Raw genomic sequence first — 25,276 nt, forward strand, 5'->3', positions numbered from 1 at the left:
GGACCAGGATTCGAACCTGAGACCCTTCGATGCTTGGGCCGGTGCTCTAACCACTGAGCACACCAGCCAGAGCTAGACATTGTTTTTGATAGAAATCAGAGCACTTAAAATCCAAGGCTTACCAAGGACCCAAACCATTATGAGCATCTCGGTCCACGTGAACTGGGTGGTCTTGACCCTGAAGATCTGCCTGGGATAGTCGAGGACCGTGACGTTGGGCAGCGTGCTGACACCTTCGAACCTGTCTGAGGCGTTGAACACAAGCAGGCCCAGGAAGAGGATGAAAGAAGCCGCGTGCGCCACGAACTTCATGAAGGGGCTGCGCAGGGCCTTCCCCAGCTGCGGTGAAACAAAAACAAAGAAAAGAAAATTTACTTCTGCAAATCTGGCTCCTACTTAGGAAAATGATGATACAGGGTAAGGAAACCCAACAGATGGAATGAGAACACTTTCAAAGCTTTGTTCCTGTTTCTGAAAAGCTCTCGGTTATAAAAATGACTCCTTTTCGGGGATGCTTCCTCCAGAAAATAACTTAAGAAGCCTTCAGACTTCACTGTTTCTAAATATCCAATGTGCCTTAGGATCGACCACGTTCACAGACGCATTTCTGAAGTCACCGGCCACACCCTGGTGATTCTCATTTTTACATCGAGAGACTAAGCAGGGCCAAGGGCCTCAGAGTCCCGGAAGAGCAGTCCCACGTGTGTAGCGTGTAATCCTTTACCGCTGTATCACTGGAATGTTATGATAAATTAGTAGATAAATTCGTTCATTTACAACTGAAATGTTATGACGTGTCTGTAGCACATTAATAACACTTGGAAGATTAAAAAGAAATCTTACTACTGCAGAAGTAAACTGTAGTCCTCTTTTCTAAACATTCCAACATCAAGTTGTGCTTCGTATGATAGAAAAAAGGCAAAAGATGTTATCATCGGGATAAATGTTTTATCTGTTACTATCCCAATGAGAAGAGGGAGATACAAATGATTAACCCTCTAAGTAGGTTAATTTAAGTGAAAGTCACCCATCCCCGAGTTGGAAAATCGTATAAATAGTGCAAGAGCACCTTACAGCTCCGTTTATAATTACTCTAAGGTCGATCCTTTCAAATCCCACGTGACAGGATGTCCTCAGAAGCCCCGAGTTCGGGGAGAAATGAAAACCATTCCTCCTGTCCCCAGGGCTTCCGCGGTCCGCGGACTGGGTACATTCGGTGGGTTTATCACGTAAGTTCTCCATCCCTCACACTCAAACCCCACGGTTCCGCTCAGTCCGTGACCTCAGAAAGCCCCGTGGTTCACATCGAAAGGACCGCAAACGCAAACAGATGTTTTCGTACATCCACGTCCTTAACGTGACGTCAACAAATAACCGAGGGCGGCCGGGCGCTTCGGGGCCGACCACGAAGGCACGCAGACCAGCGCGACATTTTCCACAGGAAAACGAACGTGACGCTCACACCGCTGTGCTGCTGGGCAGCTGGGCATTCGCGGGCGGGTGGGCGAGGGGGTACGGCTCCTTTCCTTGGGAGCTGCCAAGTCTCCAAAAGGTTGGTCTTTAAAGACTTCAAATAACATGAAAGGGAAGCAGCCGGCCGGTGCTGCAAACGGGGTGTGTGCAGAGCATTCTTGCCAGGCTGTCTTTCACCATCAGGCAGATGGTGTGTGGCAGGTGTAAATGTGGGAAGGAACCACGCTGTGTCCTCCCTCCCCTCCCAGCTGGGCGTCCCCACACGGGGAGCGGGGCTTCTATGAGCGAAGAGAAAAAGGGGAGTGGACTGAGGGTGCAAGTTCCCACGATCAGGCCGCCCTGAGGGACAAGCACGGATAAACCTGAGCTCCCGTTCCTTTGCCCCAGAAAGGGAAGCTATTTGGGTGGGATGTGACTGTTGCTTTAAGGCATGCTCTCTCACAGTATTTATAGTTTTTAGTCTTAAGCGCTCATGCATTTGAGAAATCAGATGAGACTTTTCCATGATACATAACCAAGGAACTCAGTCGAGTCACCGAAACGGATCAAAATGCAAACTTTCCGCCCTGAATCGCACGGGCAGCTCCAGCAGGAGGGAGCTGGATGGATACCGCCGCGCATGGACGGTGCCCACAGCGCAGGACTCTGCCGGGAGGCTGCTGAGCCAGACGGATGACGGATTTCCAGGGTCGCTCGTAAGTGGCCTTGACTCATTTTGCCTGAAACTGCCTCTGATTTAAACAAAACCAGATTTGGGAATGTAAAAACAGGATTACGGGATCTCCGAACAGCGCCCGTCCCTGGCAGTGCCCTCTACGCGCCTAACGCAGATCCCGTAAGCTGCCCAGCACTCCTTCCCCGTCTGGCTCAGGGGTCCCCTGGGGCACAGTCAGATGAGCTCCACACTGGCACGTGGAGAAAGGGAGAAAAGTCGTGAACAAAACGAATTCAAGCAAAATAAAAAACCATCAAAAAATTCCGAACCCCCCACAACCCAACGCTACATTTTCCCTCCCTCTGAAGAACAAAGAGCTTGGGAACCTGACATGCACTTTCTTAGACTCTGGATAACACCACATTGGCAACTGGGCTTAATACACTCAGCCACGTGGCGTGGACAGGTCCAGGCGAGCGCCGCCGGCTGTCAGGCTGGTGGGTCGTGGTCCCCTGTGGCAGGGCCGCCCCCTGTCCGCCCACGGCTGGCCCAGCGGCTCTCTATGGATTAAGCTGCCAACAGAATGAGAACATACGCAGCTTCACTCCAGCAGCAATTTTATCTTAAAAGCCAAAGCATCACGTGCCTGCAAGGCCATCTACCCCGCGGCACCGAGTCCTCTCTCATCCCCCGTTAGAACTGACCCAGTCACTCAAAAGCAGCATTCGTGTTCCTGAGGCAATTAACGCTCAGGGTGAAACGGACAAGAGCCTTAAGGAGGAAGCTTTTTCCTTTCAGGAGGACAAGGCACACCAACCACAGAGGAAACAGGTCGGAGAGCTGTACCCGGCTGCACGGTGCGATCCAGTAGCCGATGGCGAGGAACGGGAGGCCCAAGGCCACCGCCAGCACCACCAGGCACTTGATGGCTATGGTCTGCTCCCGCAGTCCTGAGAGGTTCTCGTACCAGATGGTGAGGAGCTGCTGCTGGCAGTTGGGGTGAGCCACAAACTGGGGGGAGAGAGAGGGAGGCGGGTTACCATACATCGTCCACAGTGCAACTGCTGAAGGTTAAGGTTAACATCCTAGATATTAGTGCACATGTGCCCAGAATGCACGCATTCCCAATGGCTTTTCCAAATTGCTCTGGAACTAACGGAAGAGCCGAAGTGGAAACAGGAGGGTAAAGCGGATGTCGCCCTGGGCCACGGTTCTTTCCACGTGGAGCTCTCCAGCATGCAGGCTCCTCTCTGGAACGGGTGGCACATCTCCTCCGTGGACAGGCGGCCCAGCTTGCTGCCTGCCAGCTTACCTGCATTCAGCTCCGATGGAAGGAAGCGGTGGCTTGGCTTGTTGCAGACAATGGGCAAGAGCGACATGGGCTACGGTTCACGAGCAGCTCCTAACATGCTACTCGTGGGGAAATATATTCATGATGTGGCCTACATGTACATACGCACGACCACCGCAAATCTGCAAAAGATTTGCGAGAAGTCGGTGAACCTGCAGGCGTTATGCTCGGTGCACGCTGCACGGGTCCGGGAGCTGGCCCAAAGGTCACGTCCTTCCTATGCGGTAATCTGTCCTCTTTTTATGGCTTCCTCTATCACAGGTCAGAACCCACCCCACCCCAAACATTTATCTCCCGTAGCGATTTTATAATTCTCATCAGGAAAAATGAGCAAATTATACCAACTTCATCCCCGACATCATGTTTTATTTTGCCACCCAGTTTTGCCAAGTCACCTGCCTGCAGCTCTCTGGGAGAACTGGGACTCCTTTAAGGCCCTGTCCTTCTTCGGGGAGCAGAATGGACTTGTCATCAGGCCGACGCCAAAGGGTGCCCTTTGGAACTGGGTCTGTCTCTTTGAATGGCCAGGTGCAGTTTGCCCAGGCTCAGGAATTATTCAGGGTCATTCACAAGTCAACTATAAGTGCCAACATATTTTTATTTATTTTTGTATTGATTTGGGAGAGGGGAGAGAGATAGAAACATCAATGATGAGAAAGAATCATCGATGGGCTGCCTCCTGCACACCCCCCTACAAGGGATTGAGCCCACAACCCGGGCATGTGCCCTTGAATGGAATCGAACCTGGGACCCTTCAGTCCATAGGACGATGCTCTATCCGCTGAGCCAAACACCTAGGACAAGTGCCAACATATTTTTAAAAAGAGTCTTAAAGTAAAAGTATCTTTAGTAAAGAGCTACTAAAGTCAAAGTATGGCTGTCTTCCACAAAACAAAACAATAACAATGAACCAGGTAGGAGGCACCCGTGAGATGTTTGTGTGAAATCTGAGAGGAAAAGGGAGCAGCCACAGTCCCCACCAGGCAGAGGGCTCATCTCTAATCAAGTCCTAGTTCCCGATCCTAAAGCTTGTAGTGGCTCTAGGTAATTCCAACGTTATTTGACTATTTATCAAGAGCACGCCTACAGGGCAATGAAGAGGTTTCCACTTCCTGGCTTATAGTTTCTTTTCATTAAAATAATAAAATAAAAAATAAAACCTCATCCCCCAGGGTGGGCAGTGGAGGCACAATTTCCCCCAGACCTCCTCTCGCCCGCCCTGTGCCCGCCCTCTGGAAGCCCGTGGTGGCCACTCTGGCGGCAGCCATGGTGCCTCTTTGCAGGAGAGACAGATGTGGTTGAGGATGAGTCTCCAAGTACTAGATTTGAGATACTTAACTGAAATTTTTTCAGTAATACAAACTGGTAGGGTTTGGGAGAGTCAGAAGTACAAAAAAGAAGATGCTATCTTTTCTTGTTGATGAGCTCAATGTGAAAAGGAGTATTGGAACCTGTACGTTCCTTTCCATTCACTTATAAAAATCCCAGGTCCCGAGGGTCAGTGGGCACTGCCAGCCACGAAGTAAATATGAGTGAGACCTTCTTTCCAAACTCAAGATCTGTCACTTTTCCAACGTTCTGATTTTTGAAAATAGTATTTCAAGGTCAATGCAGACATTATTTGAACTCATGATACATGTGTGGATATATACTAGGTGGAGGGCTTCTGGAGGTCTCTGTGGCAATTTCCTAAGATTCTTGAGAACTCCAAATTTCCACTTCTGCCCTGTGTCTAAGCATCACTTCCTTCCTGCTTCACCCCTCCTTCTATGTGAGAAATCCTCATCCCCTCTACAGTCCCTGTCTCATTCACTCACTCACTCACTCACTCACTCACCCTTCAACATGTCATAATCCCTCCCATGAGCTTAGGCCTTTGGTACAAGGAGATGAAATGGAAGCATTCAGCATTGCCTTAAGTGAAGAGTGGTCCTGATCTCAGGCACACAGCAAGCTATCACTAAATGTGAGAAAAGCGGAGATTAAAAATGGTGGTGGAGTAAGTAGATGCTACACAGACACACTCCCAGGACCAAACTGGAATTACAACTAAAATGCAAAAAAAATCCAACCATCTTGAATAATCAACTGAAGAGTAGTTAGAGAGAACCCCGATAACCACGGACTGAAAGTGGAGACTGCACAGAGACTGGTAGGAGGGGCAGAGGTGTGAAAGGGCTGGCCGGGTTCAACAAACAGCAACTGAAGTTCTGGAGAGATATCTCAGCTGTGGGGGTTCCACTGAGAACTCTGGGGCCTAATCCCCAAGCTGGGCCCCCCAGCAGAGAGCACCAGAATTGAGAAGGGTACCCACACAACATCTGGCTGTGAAAAGTAGCACACGGGGTTGCTGTCTGCCAGGGAGAGAAACGGCTGGAAATCCAGGCACCCTCTTAAAGAGCTAATGCACAAAATTTTCTGTGCAGCCACCCACCTTGTGCTCCAGCAGAGGGAGGGCAGAGTGGACTGGAGCTGTGTGAGCAGAAGCCAGGATTGGGGGCTCTGGAGTTAGAACCCATTTCCTGTGCTGAATCATTCCCTCACACTGGGGAGGTCATCTTTCTCACGCAGACCTTTGCTATGCAGGTGATTTTTACCTGGGGGTAATGTAGTTGCCCCACCCTATTAGAAAACACCTTGCCTCAGGACTTGGGAGTTTCTGAGGCCCATTAAGAGACTGAGAATAACAGCCTCCAGGCAGAAGCAATTGCCCTACCCTATTGAAAAACACTCTTGCCACACCTGTGGATGATTGCCTGAGGGCAAATCAAGACACAATTATATTAGTCTGTAGACAGAGGCAGTCTCTGGAGGCTTTGAGTCTTTGCCTGACCTAATTAGTCAAAAGCAGCATTTGACACTGTCCTGCACTAGAGATTGAGATGGGTAGCAGATATACCTAATAAATAAATGCGAGAAAAGTTATTAGAATGGAGACCTGGACTCATATGCTTGTCAAGATAAATAGTCAGCATTTAACACAGTCTTAATTTGAATGTTGGTCCAAATGCCTTGGTGTTTAGAGGGTCTGCATTTGTGGGAAGTTGGATGGAGGCAAATAAAAGGCAGGCCTGTGACTGCAGCCAGGCTTGGCTTGGCATGGGGAGTGGTGCATCCTGGGAAATCCACAGGTAGAGGATTCGATGTCAGCAGATCAGATTACCGCTTGGGAAGCACTTTTTTTAGGCCGAGGGTTTGATCAAGTCAGAAAATGCCTACGGAGTTAACAGACAGGTGACTTGTCCGTATGGAATTGGTGGACAAATGTCCCACTTACAAGTGTCCTTGGTAGGTTTTGAACTCTCGAGGGTCTTTCATAACTTTTGAACTCTTGAGGACAGAAGTACTCATGTTGTAGTATGGCTCCCTCTTCCCACGCCTCCTCCTCCAGCTGCTCTTTAAATTTGAAGATGTGCTTTATGGCATTAATTATAGTGTATAAGGTTACATTGACTCAAAGACTTGATGGAAATCCATCCTTTCCACGTGACACAAGAGGGTGATCCATCTTTGACTCACTGTGACTTGTTCACATAGTGCAGATCCTTAATCTATGTTAAATACGATGTTTGCAGCTTGTCATACTTTACTCTTCAGCTTAACAGGTATACTTCCTATACTACTAATTTTTCCCTCTTCTTAATTGAGATAATAAACATCACCATATGGCATCTGTTGAATTTCACCCCCATTTATTTTTAGAGAGAGTGGAAGGGAGGGGTAGAGACACAGACAGGGAAACATCAATGTGAGAGAGACACATCGATTGATTGCCTCCCATACATGCCCCAACCAGGGCCAGGGATTTGAGCCTGCAACTGAGGTACACGCCCTTGACTGGAATCAAACCTGAGACCCTTCAGTCAGTGGGCCAGCGCTCCACAGGCTGACACTCTAACCACTGAGCCAAACCAGCCAGGGCTGTTGACTTCTTTTAATCCACGGAAAAAACACAAATAGATATTTTCCCCAGTGATTTTAACCTAATACGGACACACAAGGACCATTTGAAAAAGAAAATGAAACCGATGCAACAGTAGCAAGTGAGGGCAGAAAAGCTAATCCCTCTCGGAGATGAGTTTTGCTCTTTTTAATGACTTCAAAACAGGGCAGTGACCTCTATCTCTGGACTGGTTTACCTCCTGAAGCACCCCTGCCACTGCCCGCCAGTCCTAGTGGCTGGGAGAACACGTGTGCTGTTTCCTAACGTCAGTGGACCAGCAAATTGAAATCATTCCAAAAATAATACCCTTATTCGAGGTTTCCTGATTTAAAGGAAGAATGATTGACACATAAGAAAATCCCAGTCTTTCCATGGAACAAGATGACTGTAGCATTGAGAAAACACCTTTTTCCTGCCAAGTTGACTAATAGGTTGTAAACTGAACCCCCATTCGTGGCAGACTATTAAGAAAAAATTCACGTTACACTACGTTTTCATGAAATCCGCCTTGACCAGAACTATCTTCGTGGGGACACTGGGGCGCAGAACACGGTGGGAATGTTCCGTTTTGCTTTTAATTTCATTGTTGGAGCCTCAGTTCATACAATTTAAAAGAAAACATTCCTGTGGATACAACCTAGATCATTCCACCTTCTTTTTAAAGTTCCTGAATTGTGATGCATAAACGGAAAACGTGCACGGTTCGTTTTCTGGATTTCGAGCCCACCGGGTGTGAACTGCTCTGCCACCTCCCGGTGCCTGGGCACAGGCCGGCGGAGGCTGCCGGCGCGGGGTCAGGGCCCTGCCGCACGGGCGCCCAGAGTCTCTGCCGCGTGTGTCCCCCGTGTCTCGCTGCGAGGCTCCACCTCTGAGCTTTCTCTGCAGGTGCCGGGGAGAGCTTTCTGTGTTTACACTGCTGCGTGTCTCCTCTGGCGGCTGTCTCCTTACACTTAATCCCCCCATGGGGGAAAGGGGAGAGCGGGGGGAACTGAGGACAGGTCCCCGCCTCCTCAGAGCCCTTTTTCAGGAAGATCTGGTGTCTCTTGTCTTTGCCAAGGGCTTTCTTACAATAGCTACTAGCGACAGGCAGAAGTCTTGGTATGCCTGTGGGTGCAGGGGACTGGCATTCCTCTTTACGTCACGCAGAAGATGGACAGACAGAACTAGAACTCAGGACTTGGGGCAGGGGGGCAAACAGTCCCTAATTCTAATTTAAAAATAATTCATGTTTGTTTTTTTCTTGTACCCATTTTCAAAAAAATCCAATTTCATCTTCCGTTCTCTTGTGGTAGAAGAACGTAGAAAACCCTATGAACAGGAACAGTATTTACCATCTTTCCAGCTGTGTTATTTCCCTTGTAGACTCCTTAGAAATGATGAACAGTCTTCAAAATTCCTGATGAAAAGCACATTACTGTTTCCCGCCAGTAGCATCTGATAGCCCGTTACAGCAGCAGCATTAAGAATCGTATAAGTTTTCATTATTTAATAATTTAAGAGAGGTGAAATAGTATTTGTATTTTAATATGCATTTCCTTTGTTACCAAGGTGCTTGAAAATTTTAAATGTTTGTTAGCCATTTTAATTTTCTCTTCTGTGAATTACCTGTTCAAGCTCTTACCTTATTTTTCTATGGAGCTCTGAAAATTTTTCTCATAAATTTGTTTGAGCTCGTTTGATATTAAGAATAGCAATCCATTATAAGTTATAATTGAGAAAAATGTTTCTCCCAGATCTTTCCAGTGTACAGGGTTTTAGGCTGCATGTGATCAAACTATTTATATTTTTGCTTTGTTATTCCCTCTACTGCTTTTATTTTGGAATGTTCTTTCCCACATAATCATTAAATTCATGTTGAGACCCCTGCTATGCAGATCTTTCATATTTTCGTTTTCTTGATTAACTGCCATCGAGTCTCTAAGGCCTGGCTGAACCCGTGGTGCGATTCCCGAGCTCCGACAGCTCCGAGCCCAGACAGGAGTCGTAGACCCAGAACCTGAGCTGGGGTGGGGGGGGGGGGGGGGGGGAGGAAAGGAGGGGGGAGAGGGTGGGGGGGAGATCTGGGCAGATGGCAGGAGACACTTGCTGAGTCTCTTATGGACCCTAGCAGCCGCCCGTTACATAAAACTGGTTTCCTTGGTGGAATTATGGGCTGATGTGAATAAATATGCGTTTATATTTTTATGCGGGGAAAATTCTATAACACAAAGTTATCTTGAAATCCCAGTGCCTTTCATGTAGCCATAGGCACCTCAGGGCCACAGCGTGTGTGTGTTGGGGGGAGGGGCCGGCCGGGGAGAGGGGACATGCATCCTTATAATCTGAGAGGAGGTTTTTCTTGGGGAATAGAAAGGAGAAGGTGGGGGAAAGGGCGTCAGAAGTGGGTGGGTGTTTTCCCTCTTTGCTGGAGTGGAGATGGGTGAGTGCTGAGAACAATTCAGGAAGCCTTTGAGAGAGAAAAAAATAGAACTTGGGGCTTTGGGGCATTCCAGAATAGGGTTCTTCTGTACATTTTCCAAATGAGCATTCCAAATCAAAGACTTTAACTAATATTCATTGTATAGCATCAAACAAACAAACCAGGACATCTCAAAGTCTTAACTCTCCTTTCAGTTCCACATATATTATTTTAAAAAAATATATATAATAAATATATACATATTTAATATATCTTTTTTAAAATGTATTTTTATTGATTTCAGAGAGGAAGGGAGAGGGAAAGAGAGATAGAAACATCAATGATGAGAAAGAATCATTGATAGGCTGCCTCCTGCACGCCCCACACTGGGGATCGAGCCCGCAACCCGGGCATGTGCCCTTGACCGGAATAGAACCCTTCAGTCTGCAGGCTGATGCTCTACCCACTGAGCCACACCGAGGAGGGCCACATGTATTCTTTTGGCTGTTGTTACCTGATAGTTGACTGACAGCACGTTTATTACTAATGACACCTCCTACACTGTGGTCTCCACACCCATTTATTTAAGATGGACATGCAGGAGGACTTGCACTCTGAGAGACAGCTGGGTAACAGACACATCTGCAGACGAGCTGTCTCTGCTCACGGACACTTTCAAAGCCATGACTGAGAACCTGTGACAAGCGGAATCCCTGCTTCCCTCTCGGGTGCTCAAGAGAAGAGATGCGCACTGCAAGACCTGTGCATGAATCCAGACAGATTTCCAAACGCGTCTGAATATCCATCTTATCCAAAACGATCTTATCTTGTAACTGGCAATGCCTTGAGAAGTGCTTTCACTTCGAGTTTCACTGTCCTGTTACATAGAGGGGAGGTCTGTCATTGATGGCTGGCCACAATCTCGTGAAAACCACATGCGGAAGTTCTCTACATTCTGGTAGCATTGTGTACGTGTGTGTGTGTGTGTGTGTGTACATGTGTGTACATGTGTGTGTGTGTACATGTGTGTATATGAGTGTGTGTGTGTACATGTGTGTATATGAGTGTGTGTGTGTGTACATGTGTGTATATGAGTGTGTGTGTATATGAGTGTGTGTGTGTGTACATGTGTGTATATGAGTGTGTGTGTGTGTACATGTGTGTATATGAGTGTGTGTGTGTGTGTGTGTGTGTGTGTGGAGAGAGTGATCCTCACTTGCTGTCAGGGGACCGCCTGGCCTAGCGCCCCCCTCCCGTGAGAGGCGTGTGTGGGTGCCTCGGTGTGAAAGGGGCCGCGTCCATCAGGCAGGACTCGCAGCCTCCAGGGGCGCAGGGCCAGCCACCTGCAGCAGAGGCGGAGTTGCTCTGTTTGGGCCACAGAAACTCCCTCACGGCGTCAGCTCTGGAAGCAAGCGGAGAGAAGCTGTCCTCGCGTCTCCTGAAGACTCCTGACCCTCCGCCTAGCCCTCACTCACTTCCTTTCGGCGTGAACTAGCACCAGTGCAGTGAACACGAAATCCGTCTCCGATGACTAAGAACAGAACTTGCTTAAGAGCCATCATTCTGAGAATGAGTCGTCATCACGCAGAGATGCTATTAGCTACGACTTACTGAACAATCCCGTGTCTGACCTGTGCTGATTACGTCGCCTGCAGCAGCTCAGTAATCCGGAGCCAGCGGAACAAGTAGTTACTACCGTTGTCTGCACTTTGCCAACAAGCACACCGAGGCTCGGACTGGTGAGGGGACGTGCCGTGGTCACACGGGGGCTCGAACCCTTGCAGGCTGGCTCCGGAGCCTGCCCTCCTCAGCTCCCTGCCACACTGCATGACACCAGCTCTACCGGTAACAGCTTACTTCTCTGTGATTTATCAGCGTCTCTTCAAAGCACGAAACAATTTCATTTACCTAACATACATAAGCTGTCGGATTCTGAGTAAGACATTTTTATTACAGTAAAACATCATAACCTCAATTTTCATGAATTATTTAAAAGCCCCATACAAGTAGCAGATAGATACACATAACCGTTTATCTAAAGTAACCAGATTAAAAAAATAATCATAATTTTATTTTTGGCAAATGCTATGTGACCTCAGACGTGTCATTTAAGCTGGGAGAACCTTAGTTTCTTTGTAGAATAAAAATCTCATCATCTATCTGATCTATGTTGTAGGCAAAACGGATAATAACATAGGTCTGGTGCAAGGATTAACGTGAGAATGTATGTGACAGTCCCTTCCAAAAAGCGTGTACAAGTAACAGATTTTATTGTTATCAACTGCATCGTGACGGGCAGTTTAGTTCTTTGGCATATCTCAATCCATTGAAATCCCACCAAAACCCTGAGACAGATAAGAAACATTATCCGCCATTTATAGAGGAAACTGAAATGTAAGGAAGTCCTATGACTTATCCCAGGTCTCACAACCCATCGAGAGTGGAGAGGACCAGAAGCTCGGTGTTTGACTGCCCACTTTACCAGGATGCTTCACTCATTCCTTTCATGAAGGAAAAAGGACCTTTTACCACAACATCTACTCTCATGACTGGAAAAATGTCCTGGAATCACAGCCTGGCGGGTATTCCGTGTGGATCCCAACGCGCTGGACGGGAGCAGCCACTCACCTTTTTGACCTCATACTTAATGGCAAGTTTGACGCGGCTCAGGGAGGCCTTGTGCTTGTGCGCCTCCGCAGACTCTGCCGATTCCAGGTCTCCGTTCAGGATGGCTTCCACCTCTTCCGAGTCCCGGCACAGGTCCAGCACTCCCACCACGAAGTCTTTGCATTGCATGGACAGCTTCCGATAGTCGTTCTGAGAACGAGAGGTTTGGCGTTTAGAACAGAGAATTTGCAGGGCCCATGGGAAGGGTGTAGGGTCCTCTGTGCATGAGGAGAAGCAGTTCCTTCCCCCTGGGGATGCGAGGCTTGCTGCGGCTGGACTGGCCCCCTCCCACCCCGCAGCCAGGACCTTCTGCAGCCTGCCCACCGTGAGAGACACCCCCAAAGCGCTGCGCACAGCCGAACCTGGTTTGTATTAAGAGATGTTGCCTACATGCTGATGCTGAAGGGCCAAAGGATCAAAAAGAGTCGAATCTCTACATGATCGTTTTCTTAAAGCCAAAACAAAACCATTTCTGTAGTGAAAAACCATTTTTACATCAGTTATTTTATTCTACTTATTTCTAGCTGAGGGACAACAAAAAATTGTTTTAAATGGGGATTTTCCTAGAGTGGCGACTTGACACAGGAGATGGAGCACATGTGGGAGTGACGTGTCCAGGTTGCTATCTCCCGCCTTGCTGGAGACGCTGCTCCAAGTGCAGTCGGACCTCACCCAGCAGCCTCAACGCGCCTGGCCATGCGCCAGAAGGCCATTCCCACGCAGCCCGGGGCCCTGATGTGTTCCTGACACACCTATGTCTGGGGATGACTGGCGTGCAGGGCAAGGCATGTTGGGAAGGACAGGGACCAGCAGAGAGGGGGTGTTTCCCCTTGTTGGTCTGCAGGGCACGTGCCCACGTCCTGAGGAAGACAAGTGTCTGATTATACGTCACTGAAGTGCCAAGGGTTGCAGAGTACCAATGCCTGAGAGAAAAGATGCCAGGCCGCTGGAACTAACACCTCGCTAGAAATAACCTGTGAGTCTCCCCTTCCATTCGCATGTGTGTGTAGTGCATGGGCTGGTCTGAGGAAGTCAGCGGGCAACCTCCCCTGTTACCTCCTGATTGCAGCTCTATTTCTCGCCTCTTGGTTCCTGTCAAGGTGTCAACGACCATCGTAGGAAAGTGTCTCACTTCCGGAAACCCCAGTTCCACTTCTATGGCTCTCACTAAAATTATCGCCCGTTAAGGAAGTTAGCCAGATGATCATCGAATGTGGTGCACTTGAGGAAAATGGATTCCTCATTTCGACATGTCCTGAGACACTGTGTGTCTATTAACTAATCAATACTTTGCACAGCAGAATTTCCTCATTCTGGGCTTCCAAAAAGCATACCTTAAAAAAAGGCATGGAACCTAGCTGGTTTGGCTCAGTGGATAGAGTGTTGGCCTGGGAACTGAAGGGTCCCGGGTTTGATTCCGGTCAAGGGCACATGCCTAGGGTTGTGGGCTCCATCCCCAGTGGGGGGCATGCAGGAGGCAGCTGATCAATGATTCTCTCTCATCATTTATGTTTCTATCTCTCTCTCCCTCCCTTCCTCTCTGGAATCAATAAAAATATACTTTAAAAAAAAAAAAAGAGGCATGAGGGCCCAGCTGGCATGGCTCAGTGGTTGAGCATTGACCTATGAGCCAGGAGGTCATGGTTCGATTCCCGGTCAGGACATATGCCCAGGTTGTGAGCTCGATCCCCAATGTGGGGTGTGCAGGAGGCAGCTGATCAATGATTCTCTCTCATCATTGATGTTTCTCTCTCTCTCTCTCTCTCCCTTCCTCTCTGAAATCAATAAAATATTACTTTAAAAACGGTGTTCTAATTTCATTTTTTAAAAAAGGCATGAGGAATTCCACTTTCCCCCTTTAAATAATTAATTTACATGATGTGATGGGCAAAAATCACATCACCAACCAAAATAAACAAGAGGAGGAGAGAGTGTGTAGAGGCTACCCAGACTAGAAAAGTTTCCATTTCAGACATCAGAAATCCAGATAAAGGACAGTTACAGTTAATCCTCTTCCTCTCATAAGGGAACAGATAAAATGAATAAAAACTTCAATCTCTGGTTTCCATTCAATTTGGGACCAGGCAACTGATAAAATTAATAAAATGTTCAGCCGCTGGTTTCTATGCAGAGTGTCTGCCTTCCATGCCTGAAAGACTAATGAAATATTTTATTATAGCATCCAGAAGTATTAAATCCATGTCTGTTCCCATAGAAAGCTCCCCTTTTAATACAATTTTTTAGATGAAATTTCCTCGTGTGCCTCTTCAGTTCAGACTGTTCTATAAGATGTGGTACAACATAGGACGGCCATTGCCCCGTTGAGCAGAAATAAAAGAGACTATTTCCTGTGCTTGAGGAAAATGTGGGGACCACTTCTGCAGTAATACCTAAATAATGACTCATTATCTTAAAACACTGTGATCTGTGCATTGTCCAGTCTGAAAGACAGCCACGTGGGTTGTTCACATCCACTGAGAGATCAGTCACACAAGCTGCAAGGACAACACCGTGTTTTCATAACCACGGAGACCTTTCCTGGGGGAGAAGCCTGTGACCCCAGCACAGGAAACTGTCAGAGCTGGGTAATGGGCGTTTCTTCCACTGTGGTCATGGGATGGCGTGTCTCATTATGTGCAGAGCTCCCCGGGAACATGGGGGTACAGACAGCCCTTCCCAGGTGCAAAAGGAACCAGCCTGCTCTGACCACCAGGAGGAGCTGCCTTCACCGAGACCGTCTGTCTGCTCTGCATTTCCTAATGATTTCCCCCTAATTTAGTTTTGCTTAATCGTCTTCATCAGGCCACTCATCCATCACCTGGGCCTGCCACGAAGTTATGGGCTGGACCTGCTGCCCACTTGGCAGAGCAGGAACTCAAAAGCCCAAGGACCACCCTGGCCAGTGGCTTAGTTGTTGGAGCATCGTGCCATCCACCAAAAGGGTTCGGGCTCTATCCCCAGTCGGGGCACGTTACAGGAGGCAACCGATCGATGTCTCTCTCTCTCACTCTCCCTTCCTCTCTCTCTAAAATCAATAAAAACACATCCTTGGGTGAAGGTAATAATAATAATAAATAAAAAGGCCCAAGGACCTGCACAAGCCAGAGAAAGAACAATGGCGCTCCACCCTCACCGTGCCCCGTCTCCAGGTTTCAGCACTCATAGCAACTGTAAGGCTGACTCATCATTCTAATTCTCTTCCATCCTTTTCCAAAATCCCTTTTATCCTTAAGAGGAAAGCGGGAATTCAATTCTAAGTAGGCTGGGCCCTGTCCGAGCCTAGCTCTCGTAACAAAGAGAGGGCAGTGGTTGAAGCGTCAATCTGAAGCCAGACTTCTTAGGCTCAAACACTGCTTCTACCGCTCACTGCTGTGAGATCTTGAGAAGTCACTCAGCCGCTCTGATGAGAATAAGCCCGCCTAACAGTGCCACTGTGAGGATTAAATGCTCAGTGTGCTTGGTGCGCATCAAGGACTACAGAAGGGCTTCAATATTGCCACGTACAGCATGTGAGACAGAATATTGAGGACTGGACCCACGACTCCCACATCGGGGCCTGGCAGGCGGAACCCTGGCTATAGGCCTTGCTTTCTCTGGAAAATGAGAGTCTGTCTATTCAGACGATTCCTAGAACATCTTCCTGCTGTAAAATGCTGCCTTGCTTCAGCATTATATTCATTCTCCTCTTCCTGACAGCCCTGCTGTGGGAATAGCTGAAATTGCTCTTCTACTTTAAAGAGAGGAAAACTGAGGCACAGGGAGGGCAAAAGGTTTTTTGTTTTTTTTCCCCTTTTTTCAAAAATGTGCACCACTGACTCAGAATTAGGAAATTCCACTTTGCGTTCTCACAGCTTAATAAATGACTAGCTTGCTGGCCTCTGACACACGGAGGATTAGACCCAGAGGCCATCCTGTCCAGGGCTCTGTCTCTCGGAACAGCTACAGACAGCACTTGCACACCCAAAATCCGCCTGTAATAACCTGTCACCACGCTGTCCTCCATTCATTTTTCTAAGTCTGTATCAGAGCGTGGGCAGCCTCCTGGGGTAATGACCTTCGCGTGTTTTCGGCACCAGGCCTCCTGCATTCTTCTAGAAGCTCTGGAAACTGCAAGGCGGCTGGGAGCCTTCTCTCAAGCACCTGAGTGGTGGCGATTTGAGGGGCGAGATGCCCGATCTCCAGGGCCAGTCTGAAGATGAAACAGGGATCGGTGCCCACAAAGGGAAAAAACACCTCTTTTTCGCTAGGCAGCACACTGTCTATTTTTTCATTTCAGAGCTGGTACTTTGAGCTCAAAGTCTGTGTGGAAAGAATACAGAGAACACCACGAACCAGGGCAAATGAGGTGAGCTGCTTGCCTCCGCGATGAGCGTCACTCCACCGCCCCTTCCAGCCGAGTCCGGGGTCAGAGCGGGGAAAGCTGTTTTCTCCGTCTAAGGCCCTGACAGATGGACATGAGTGTGGGGCAGGAGGGCAGGTAACCAGGCAACAGCAGGACAGGTAAGAATAAGGAAGGAAAGGAATATGCAACCAGGGGAGGGGACTTGTGGTCCCTGGACACCATGACTCAGACAAGGCTACGCCACCCAACGGCTTCCCATAGAATTCAGATCAAGGCACAGTGAGATTTAGGTGATTTCCGCATATCCTTAGCTATCCGGTAGCTTTTATGCATGCCCTCTTAAACTCAATTGTGTTCTCTCTCTCTCTCTCTCTCTCTCTCTCTCTCTCTCTCTCCTCTCTCTCCCTCTCCCTCTTTACTTGCAATATTCCCCACCTTTGAAAGGTTATCACAGGTGACTGTAGTCAGAGTAAAGGGGACTCTAAGTATTATCCATATAGATTTCGCCAGCTTCAGGGGAAAGGAAAAAATGACAGACTTTTCAACCATGGCTTTACTGAGGTAACTTCTCTGGGCAGAACTGCATACATCATCATCTTCTGCAAATTATTAAAACATATTCCCTTTTGTAGAATTTCTTTTATAGACTTTCAATATATAACAAGCAGAATGCATTAAAAAAGGTTGAGTGATATTTGAAAGGCAAACAAATTTAGAATTATATTTTTATTACTATGCAAAAATAAAGAAATAGTATTTAGAACTAGTTTACCTGAATGTTTTTCTATTCTCTCTAAAGGGAATTTGAGGCTTTCAAATGTTCTGAGTTCTGTCTAAAAACAAATTCATTTGGGGCCCAAGGAAATAAGTCTTTCAAATATTACATAACGAATCTCTTCAAAGGGACTAGATATAAGGTAAATATTTATTTTATTCTTTGTATGTTCGCACATTTTCCAAAATTTTTATAATAAACATGTGTAGCTTTTATACCAGAAAAATATTTTAATGGAATAACAAATAAAATTACCCTACAGCCAGAGCGCCACCAGCACAAGGTGAGGGCTGGCCGATGAGGAGGAATTTGGTGTGTATGGAAGGGGGAAAGGCCCACCAAACTTTCCATTTCTTGCAACCCCTTGGCCTGAACTATATTGCTAGTTGCATTTGTGTAAATCTCACTTAAGCATGAAAAAAATGCACTAAGATCTGAAACACAGAATAACCGCTCTTCCTCAATCTGCCATCACAACACTGAACTGAAAAGCAGAGGAACTCAGCATCCAGAAAACAATTCAAGGAACTGAAATAGGGATCGGTGCCCACAAAGGGAAAAAACACCTCTTTTTTGCTAGGCAGCCCATTGTCTGTTTTTTTTCATTTCAAAGCTGGTACTTTGAGCTCAAAGTACAGTCACCTCAGGTGGAGAGCCGGAGACAGGGTCCCGCTGAAAACCCGCCCACTGACTGTCCACCGCTAACGCCATCTCCTCTCACCCGGGTTAATGGGTAGGACCGTCCAACATGCACAGGAGGACTGAGCAGTTGGATCAGCAGTAACAATGTTCTCCATCAATGTGTACTTTTTATAAAATGAATCGCGCTGACTGACTGGAGATGACGTCCAGGACAAAAAAAAAATCCTATAAAGCAAAACACTGGACCGCCCTTGCCTTTCTGGTTGACCCGGTGTCTGGGTCCACGTTCGCCAGGCTGAATACACATTTGTGGGTTTCGGGGAGAGGCATTCTGGTCAGATGAATGAAATGACTTCGGCAGCATTTTATATTAGCCTCTTGACTTTCAATCTAAATGTCTGAGCTAATAAGCAGTGAACTAATCCTATTTGCATGCTGGATCCCACCACACAACTAACTACACAAGAGGGGGAAGAATTTGGAAGGGGGACATTCACGCCAAATCCCTCCGTTTGACAAAAGTGGACATAATGATTATCCAGAAAAATTCCAGTTCTCGGATCCAGCCTATCCCAGGCCAGAAAACAAATTTCTCACAGCGCCAAGCTGAGCAGGGAAAAGCATCAGATCGCTTCTGAACGACGCTCCCGGCCCCTGGTGACTTAAAATCCCCGGGGCAGCGCCGGTTTGGGAGCCAAGCAGCTTACCTTGAACTCCTTTTCGATGTTGGCCAGCTTGGCCAGCTCGTTGCTGAGCTCCAGGGCGGTGAGCACGGGGTCCTCGCTGGACAGGGACAGGTAGGCCGGGCTGGCCAGCCCCTTGTAGGCGTTGATCCTGGAGCGCGAGTGGCTGAAGGAGTCGCGCCGCTGCTTCTCGGCGCAGTCGCCGCACTTGCAGAAGTAGTCGTGCGGCCGCTCGATGCGCGCGCCGCGCAGCAGCAGCATGTGCACCACCTCGTACTTGTGGCAGTGCGCCGCCAGGATGATGGGCGTGATGTCGGGCGAGAAGCGCGTGCCGTCCTCGTCGTAGGCGTAGAAGTCGTCGTCCTGCAGCTCCTGCTCGCAGGGGCTGAGCGTCAGGCGCCCGCTGGCCGCGAAGCCGGGGTGGTTGAGGATGGCCTCCACGATGCGCACGTAGCCCTTGCTGATGGCCAGCAGCAGCGCGTCGCCGATGCGCGCCAGGTTCTCCTTCCTGAGCAGCAGCTCCGTCACCTCCAGGTGCTCGTTGCCCACGGCCAGCTGCAGCGCGTTCTGGCCCATGTAGTCCACGCAGTTGACGTTGAGCGTGCGGGACTCCTCCAGCATCTTGCGCACCACCGGGATGTTGCCGTACTCGGCCGCGTCCAGGAAGCGCTCCTCCTCGGCCGTGAGGCTGGTGCCGCGGTCGTTGAACATGAAGGCCGGGCCCCGCACGGCCTGGCGCCGGCCCTTCTCCCGCATCGCCGCCTTGCGCCTCAGGGATGGGCTTTCATCCATGGACCTGGTCAGCAGCAAAGAAAAAGGAGCTTAGACCAGCAGGGCGAACCGCTCCCCTCAGGCGTCGGGCCCCGCGGGAATCCACAGCTCCGGGCTCAGCGCTAACAGCGCCCCCGAAATGCACACCTGTACCTGGGCGGCCTGAAGGGGGAGCAGCCGCCAGCCCCGCCAACCGGAGCTCCTGTCCACAGAAACCGCTCCAGGAGAGGCAGGGACAGAAACACTTGCCAGACACCGCGCCTCCCTGCGACCCTGGCAGAGACGGAGCTCAGCGGACCTGTGGAAATCGCCTTATACTGCTCAGCAGCCTGGAAAAACAGGCTAGCAGGTGCCCGAGGGCTGGAGAAAGTACGTTTTTCAAGAATTAGGCCAGAACATGCTCTCAAGTCATTGCACATTTTCAACTAAATACAATAATTGATTATAAAGGGAAAGAAAAAAAAAAAAGAAAAATCTCAGTAGTTAGCCAAGTGTCATCTTTCAGGCCTGCCCCCGCTCCCCCCCCCCAAAAAAAAACCTTATAAGATTAATTTTTCCAATAATACAGACAAGAATTATCAATTATAAAGTTAGAGCATATATATTTTTTATTGATTTTTTTACAGAGAGGAAGGGAGAGGGATAGAGAGACAGAAACGTCCATGAGAGAGAAACATCGACCAGCTGCCTCCTGCACACCCCCTACCGGGGATGTGCCCGCAACCAAGGCACATGCCTTTGACCGGAACCGAACCCGGGACCCTCCAGTCCGCAGGCCGACGCTCTATCCACTGAGCCAAACCGGTCTTGGCCAAATCTGCATCTTTACCTTTGCCCAGTTCTAATATTCTTGCGATTTTTGTGTGTTTTTTTTTGTGTGTGAGTTGCACCACCAGAGGTACCAGATAAAGCTCTTCTCACATCACTGACTTTTGAAGCAAATAAGAGTGACGAGTTCAAAGTGAATGGCTGGGAGGAAATGCTTTCCTTCCACAATATGTGCTCCCGAAACGCCTCCTGCTACTGACAAAACAGTATCCGCAGGCTCAGGAGCTGAACACCAACGAGAGAGGACACTGGCCTCCCCGGCGGCTGGAGGGGACCCCGGGCCTCAGCCAAGGGACGGACTCCGAGGTCACCACAGAGGTTTCCAGACAGAGCAAGGGCAGGGGCCAGGCACGCCGGCTCTGCAGAGTGAGAAAGGCAGAGTTCCCAGAGAGGCTTGTTAGCTAGTCCAGGGCAGAGAGCGCTGTGGCTGGCACCCATTCTAACAGCTCAACTAGTGTTGGGTGATCAACTTTAAAAATTAAGCACAGTATTTATATACAGGGTGGGGCAAAAGTAGGATTACAGTTGTTCAGATGAAAAATCTCTCTATATAAAAGGCTAAGCAGCCAGCTGACTGGCTGGTAGCTATGACGCACACTGACCACCATGGGGCAGACGCTCAACACAGGAACTGCCGCAGAGTGCCCTCTCGCAATCTGGGACCTCTTGGGGGATGTCGCACTGCTGGTTTCGGCCCGATCCCCACAGGCCAAGCTGAGGGACCTCCACCTGCCAGAGGGACCCACTCACTCCACAGACACCCTTCGAGCCCCGGCGCCACCCCAGATGCGCCGGTGGGGAGGGACCCATGGGAGGTTGGCTCCAGGGTGTGCCTGGCCCATCTTGCCCAGTCCCACCCTGCCCGCCACCTTCTAATTAATTTCCTTTCAATGTGCACGAATCTGTGCTCTGGGCCTCTAGTAACACAATTAATTAATAAATAATAATACAAGAATAAACTGTTTAATGTCCGCACAACTGTAAACCTACTTTTGCCCCACCCTGTACACACACACACACACACACACACACACACTGTATATACACATATCTATGCACACATACAAATGTATTTGCTGCAATTTCTAGAAAGCAACTGAAGCCTCTTGGGGAGTGGAACTGAGTATCCACAGGGGGAGGGAGGTTTTTACTTTTTACTTACAGCTTTAGCACATTTTGAATAGTTTTAACCACAGTTTGAATATTTTTACTAAAAAATAAAATTCATGTTTTCAATTTTTATTTATTTTAATCCCTTAGGTACTTATTGGCAATTAATCTTTCTGAAGCTAAATAAATGCCCTGTGTTTGACTATTATTTGTAGGGTATGGATGTGCAGTGTGTAGAATAGTGTGTGGTGACGGGTGTGTGTGCTGTGTGTACATCTGTGTTTGTCTATGTGTGCTGGTATGATGATGATTTTCAAGTGGGAAACAGCACTCACTGAGCTGCCCAGAAGAGAACTGTGTTTCGTGACCAGACTCTATGACAAGGGTTTTAAACAAAACCCACATGCGGGAAGCCACCGCTTGCCAATACTGTCACGAGAGTGCACCAAGGAACGCGGAAGGCCAATGGACCTTGGGCATAGGCAGGGCTGATGCTAAGCACCGATTGTTCATCTTGAGATAGTGGTGGCTCAAGGCAATTCCCTAACCTGATAATCCCTTTACTGTTTACCAAACTTTACCTTTGATCTGCCTGTATGCATTGCTAAAGGGCAAATGTGTATTCAAGTAAATAAATAGTGGACCAGGCCAGAAGTCTGTGTGTCTCTTTAAGAAAGAGGCTCCACCTGGCCCCAATGCCTTCTAAATTCATATTTCTTGTATAGCATTTTCATTTGTGCATCGGCCCCTCCTTCAGATCCTGAACCCTGTCTGCGAAGGTCACGGCACCATAAATGTTGTCAGTGTAAAAGTGAGTATGCTTTCTTATTATTAACTAGAGGCCCAATGCATGAAATTTGCAGCCCCGGCTTCATCCAGAAGCTCATCCGGACGGTCGTTCTATTGTTCAGTCTAATTATCATATTAGCTCTTTATTATATAGAACTAGTGACTCAGTGGACAGATTCATGCACATTGAAAGGAAATTAATAAGAAGGTGGCCAATGGGGTGGAACTGGGCAAGACGGGCCAGACATGCCCTGGAGCCAACCTCCCGCTTCCCTCCCCGGCCGGCCACACCTGGGGTGGCGCTGTGGCTTGAAGGGCATCTGCAGAGTGAGTGGGGTCCCTCCAGCAGTGAGATCCCTCAGTTTGGCCTGTGGGGATCTGGCCAAAACCGGCTCTCTGACATCCCCCAAGGGGTCCTGGAGTGCGAGAGGGCACTCTGCAAAGTTGTTGTCATACAGGGTGTGGAACGCAAACACAAGTGTGCAGTAAACCAGATTCAGGGCAACAGTGCCCCAGCAACAACAAAACCCATGGCCGAAGGTGGAATCATGCGGCCCCGAGAGGAATTGGGCTCCCTCCTCTCTGGTTTCAGGGTGGGTCACCTGAGAACCGCTGCTGCCAAGTCACTGCAGCTTGGCAGCTCCTATGTTGAGTGTCTGCCCCTGGTGGTCAGTGCGCATCATAGCTACCAGTCGGATGGACACTTAGCATATTAGCCTTTTATATATATATAGATAGTATGGACTTCATTGGTTAATATTTTTACCATTAAGCTATACACTGGTACTCTTCAAATGGCTAGAATTTCCACATTGTGTAAAAGATGGATTTTGTACTTACCATTGATAGGTTGACATTATCTATGACTACAGAATATATATATACAGAGTATATGTCTGCAATTCCAATCTAAACTCAGATGGGTTATCTTTGGGGGAAATAAACTCATTATTAGTTAATGTTACATCTTAATGGAAAGGGGTTTTTATCTAGTGTTGCTACCTACAAAGAACATCATTTTTTTAAAAAACAACAAACCACCTTTTCTCCCAAAAGAGAGAAAATACTAGAGGATGATTCTTTCATAAATTTTTTCTTTGTATCTCAGTATCTAAAACGTTTTTCTTAGTATTTCTTCATTTTTGGGAACTTACGACTCCACACTGTATATTTGAGTTGAAGTGTGGGATTTTAGTACTATACAACACAAGTCCCATGAGTCATTTTGATTTTGTCTTTAAATGATTCTAACACTGAGTTAAGTGTGAAGTTAGATTTCTCAATCAGAACAAATTATACTGTAATTTCATACTAAAAGAGCCAACTTAATGCTACTTAGAGTGAATCCACATAGAAAGTGCCTTTTGTAAAAAACTTTCCTTACAGTATTAAGGTAAGCTTCACTAATATGGACTGATAGAATGGCATGAGCCACATTTGATTCATCCACAATGCATAAACCTGGTGCCAATCTCAGCTGGTCTGGGCAAGCCTCTCCTCTAGCATCCTCTATAATAAAAGCCTAACATGCAAATTGTCCCCTTGGGCGGTCGTTTGACCAGGAGTTTGACCAGGAGTTCGACTGGGAGACCAGGAGTTCAACTGCTTGCTATGACATGTGCTGACCACCAGGGGGTGGCACAGAACATGTTGGGTGTCGGCGACACAGCACTGGCAGCGGGAAGCGGCCCTGACGAGAGTGGGACTGAGGTGGGATGGTAGAGCAGGTGAGCGGGTGGCTCCAGGCCAAGGGTAAGAGCAGGGGCCCAATCCTCGCAGGCCACCCTGAGGGACCCCACCCATGCACGAATTCGTGCACCGGGCCTCTAGTGAGAAATAAGGAAGGAGAGAGGGTGAATGGGAGAGGATGCTTAACTTCAGTAATGCCAACACTAACATCATTTTGCCAGACAGTTTATCTTCAGTTCTGCATCCAGTGGGCGGACGCGTTCGCCGCTGCAGGGGCCTTCTTTCCGGCAGAGCACCGGAGGGACACTGACCTAAATCAGACGCTCGACAAGAGCCACGTGCAGGCTCCTTCGTGGCTCAGACGGATGCTGGTACCACCTGACTGCTACGGACTGCATCGCGTCCCTCCCACAAATCCCTGTGTTGAAGCTCTAACCCCCAACGAGGTGGTATTGGAGATGGAGGGAATTAGGGTTAGATGAGATCGTGAGGGAAGAGACCTCATGATGGGATCAGTGCCCTTGTAAGGAAAGATACCAGAAAGCTTGCTCATTCTCCTCCCAGCTCCTCCCCCCATGTGAGGACCCGGAGGGAAGTCAGCAGCCCTGCGAGCAGGAAGAGCGCTCACAGAACCTGACCAGGCCGGCACCCTGGTCTCAGACTTCAGGCTCCGAACCCGTGAGAAAACGCACAGTTGTCGTTTCAGCCACCAGGTCTATGATGGTTCTTCGTTACAACAGCCCGAGCTGAGGAAGACACGGACTGTACATCGTAAGGCAAAACAAACAAACAAACAAAAAACAAACAAAAACAACTTTTTCATGCTTTCTGAAACAAACCTCGGGTTCTTAGTACTAATTCCAACACTGAAGCAGATACAAAGTTCTTCCTGAGAAATATTTTGGTGAACCCAAAGGCAACCCTTTTCTCCACTCGATTCAGAATCAAAAGTACAAGGAACACTCCTCAGTGTTTATAACTTTGCCAGCAACGCCTCTGACCTCTATCCGTGTCTCTGCAAGTGTGCCTTGAGGACCACCTGCCTCCAGATCCCTTGGAATGCCTGTTAAGATGCAGGTTTCTGGGCCCCGTTCTAGATGAAATGAATCAGAATCTCTCAGGAGTAGGTTCCTGGGATATCTGTTTTATATGAGCATCCA

At 48.3% G+C, this 25,276-nt stretch overlaps 1 protein-coding gene across 3 annotated transcripts in view; it reads right to left on the bottom strand.

The window, feature by feature from the left end:
* TRPC3 (transient receptor potential cation channel subfamily C member 3) overlaps positions 1–25,276 on the bottom strand; it is a 69,932-nt gene that overhangs the window by 30,390 nt on the left and 14,266 nt on the right. For all 3 annotated transcript variants that reach the window (XM_054716766.1, XM_028135394.2, XM_008158652.3), the window contains 4 exons: positions 18,954–19,725; positions 12,449–12,637; positions 2,975–3,139; positions 123–339 (listed from right to left, as the gene is read on the bottom strand). In XM_054716766.1, the coding sequence (XP_054572741.1) occupies positions 123–339; positions 2,975–3,139; positions 12,449–12,637; positions 18,954–19,725 (1,343 nt within the window). The remainder of the gene's footprint in view (positions 1–122; positions 340–2,974; positions 3,140–12,448; positions 12,638–18,953; positions 19,726–25,276) is intronic.

This window comes from Eptesicus fuscus, chromosome 6 (genome assembly GCF_027574615.1).
Source record: "Eptesicus fuscus isolate TK198812 chromosome 6, DD_ASM_mEF_20220401, whole genome shotgun sequence".
Classification (NCBI taxonomy): Eukaryota; Metazoa; Chordata; class Mammalia; order Chiroptera; family Vespertilionidae; genus Eptesicus; species Eptesicus fuscus.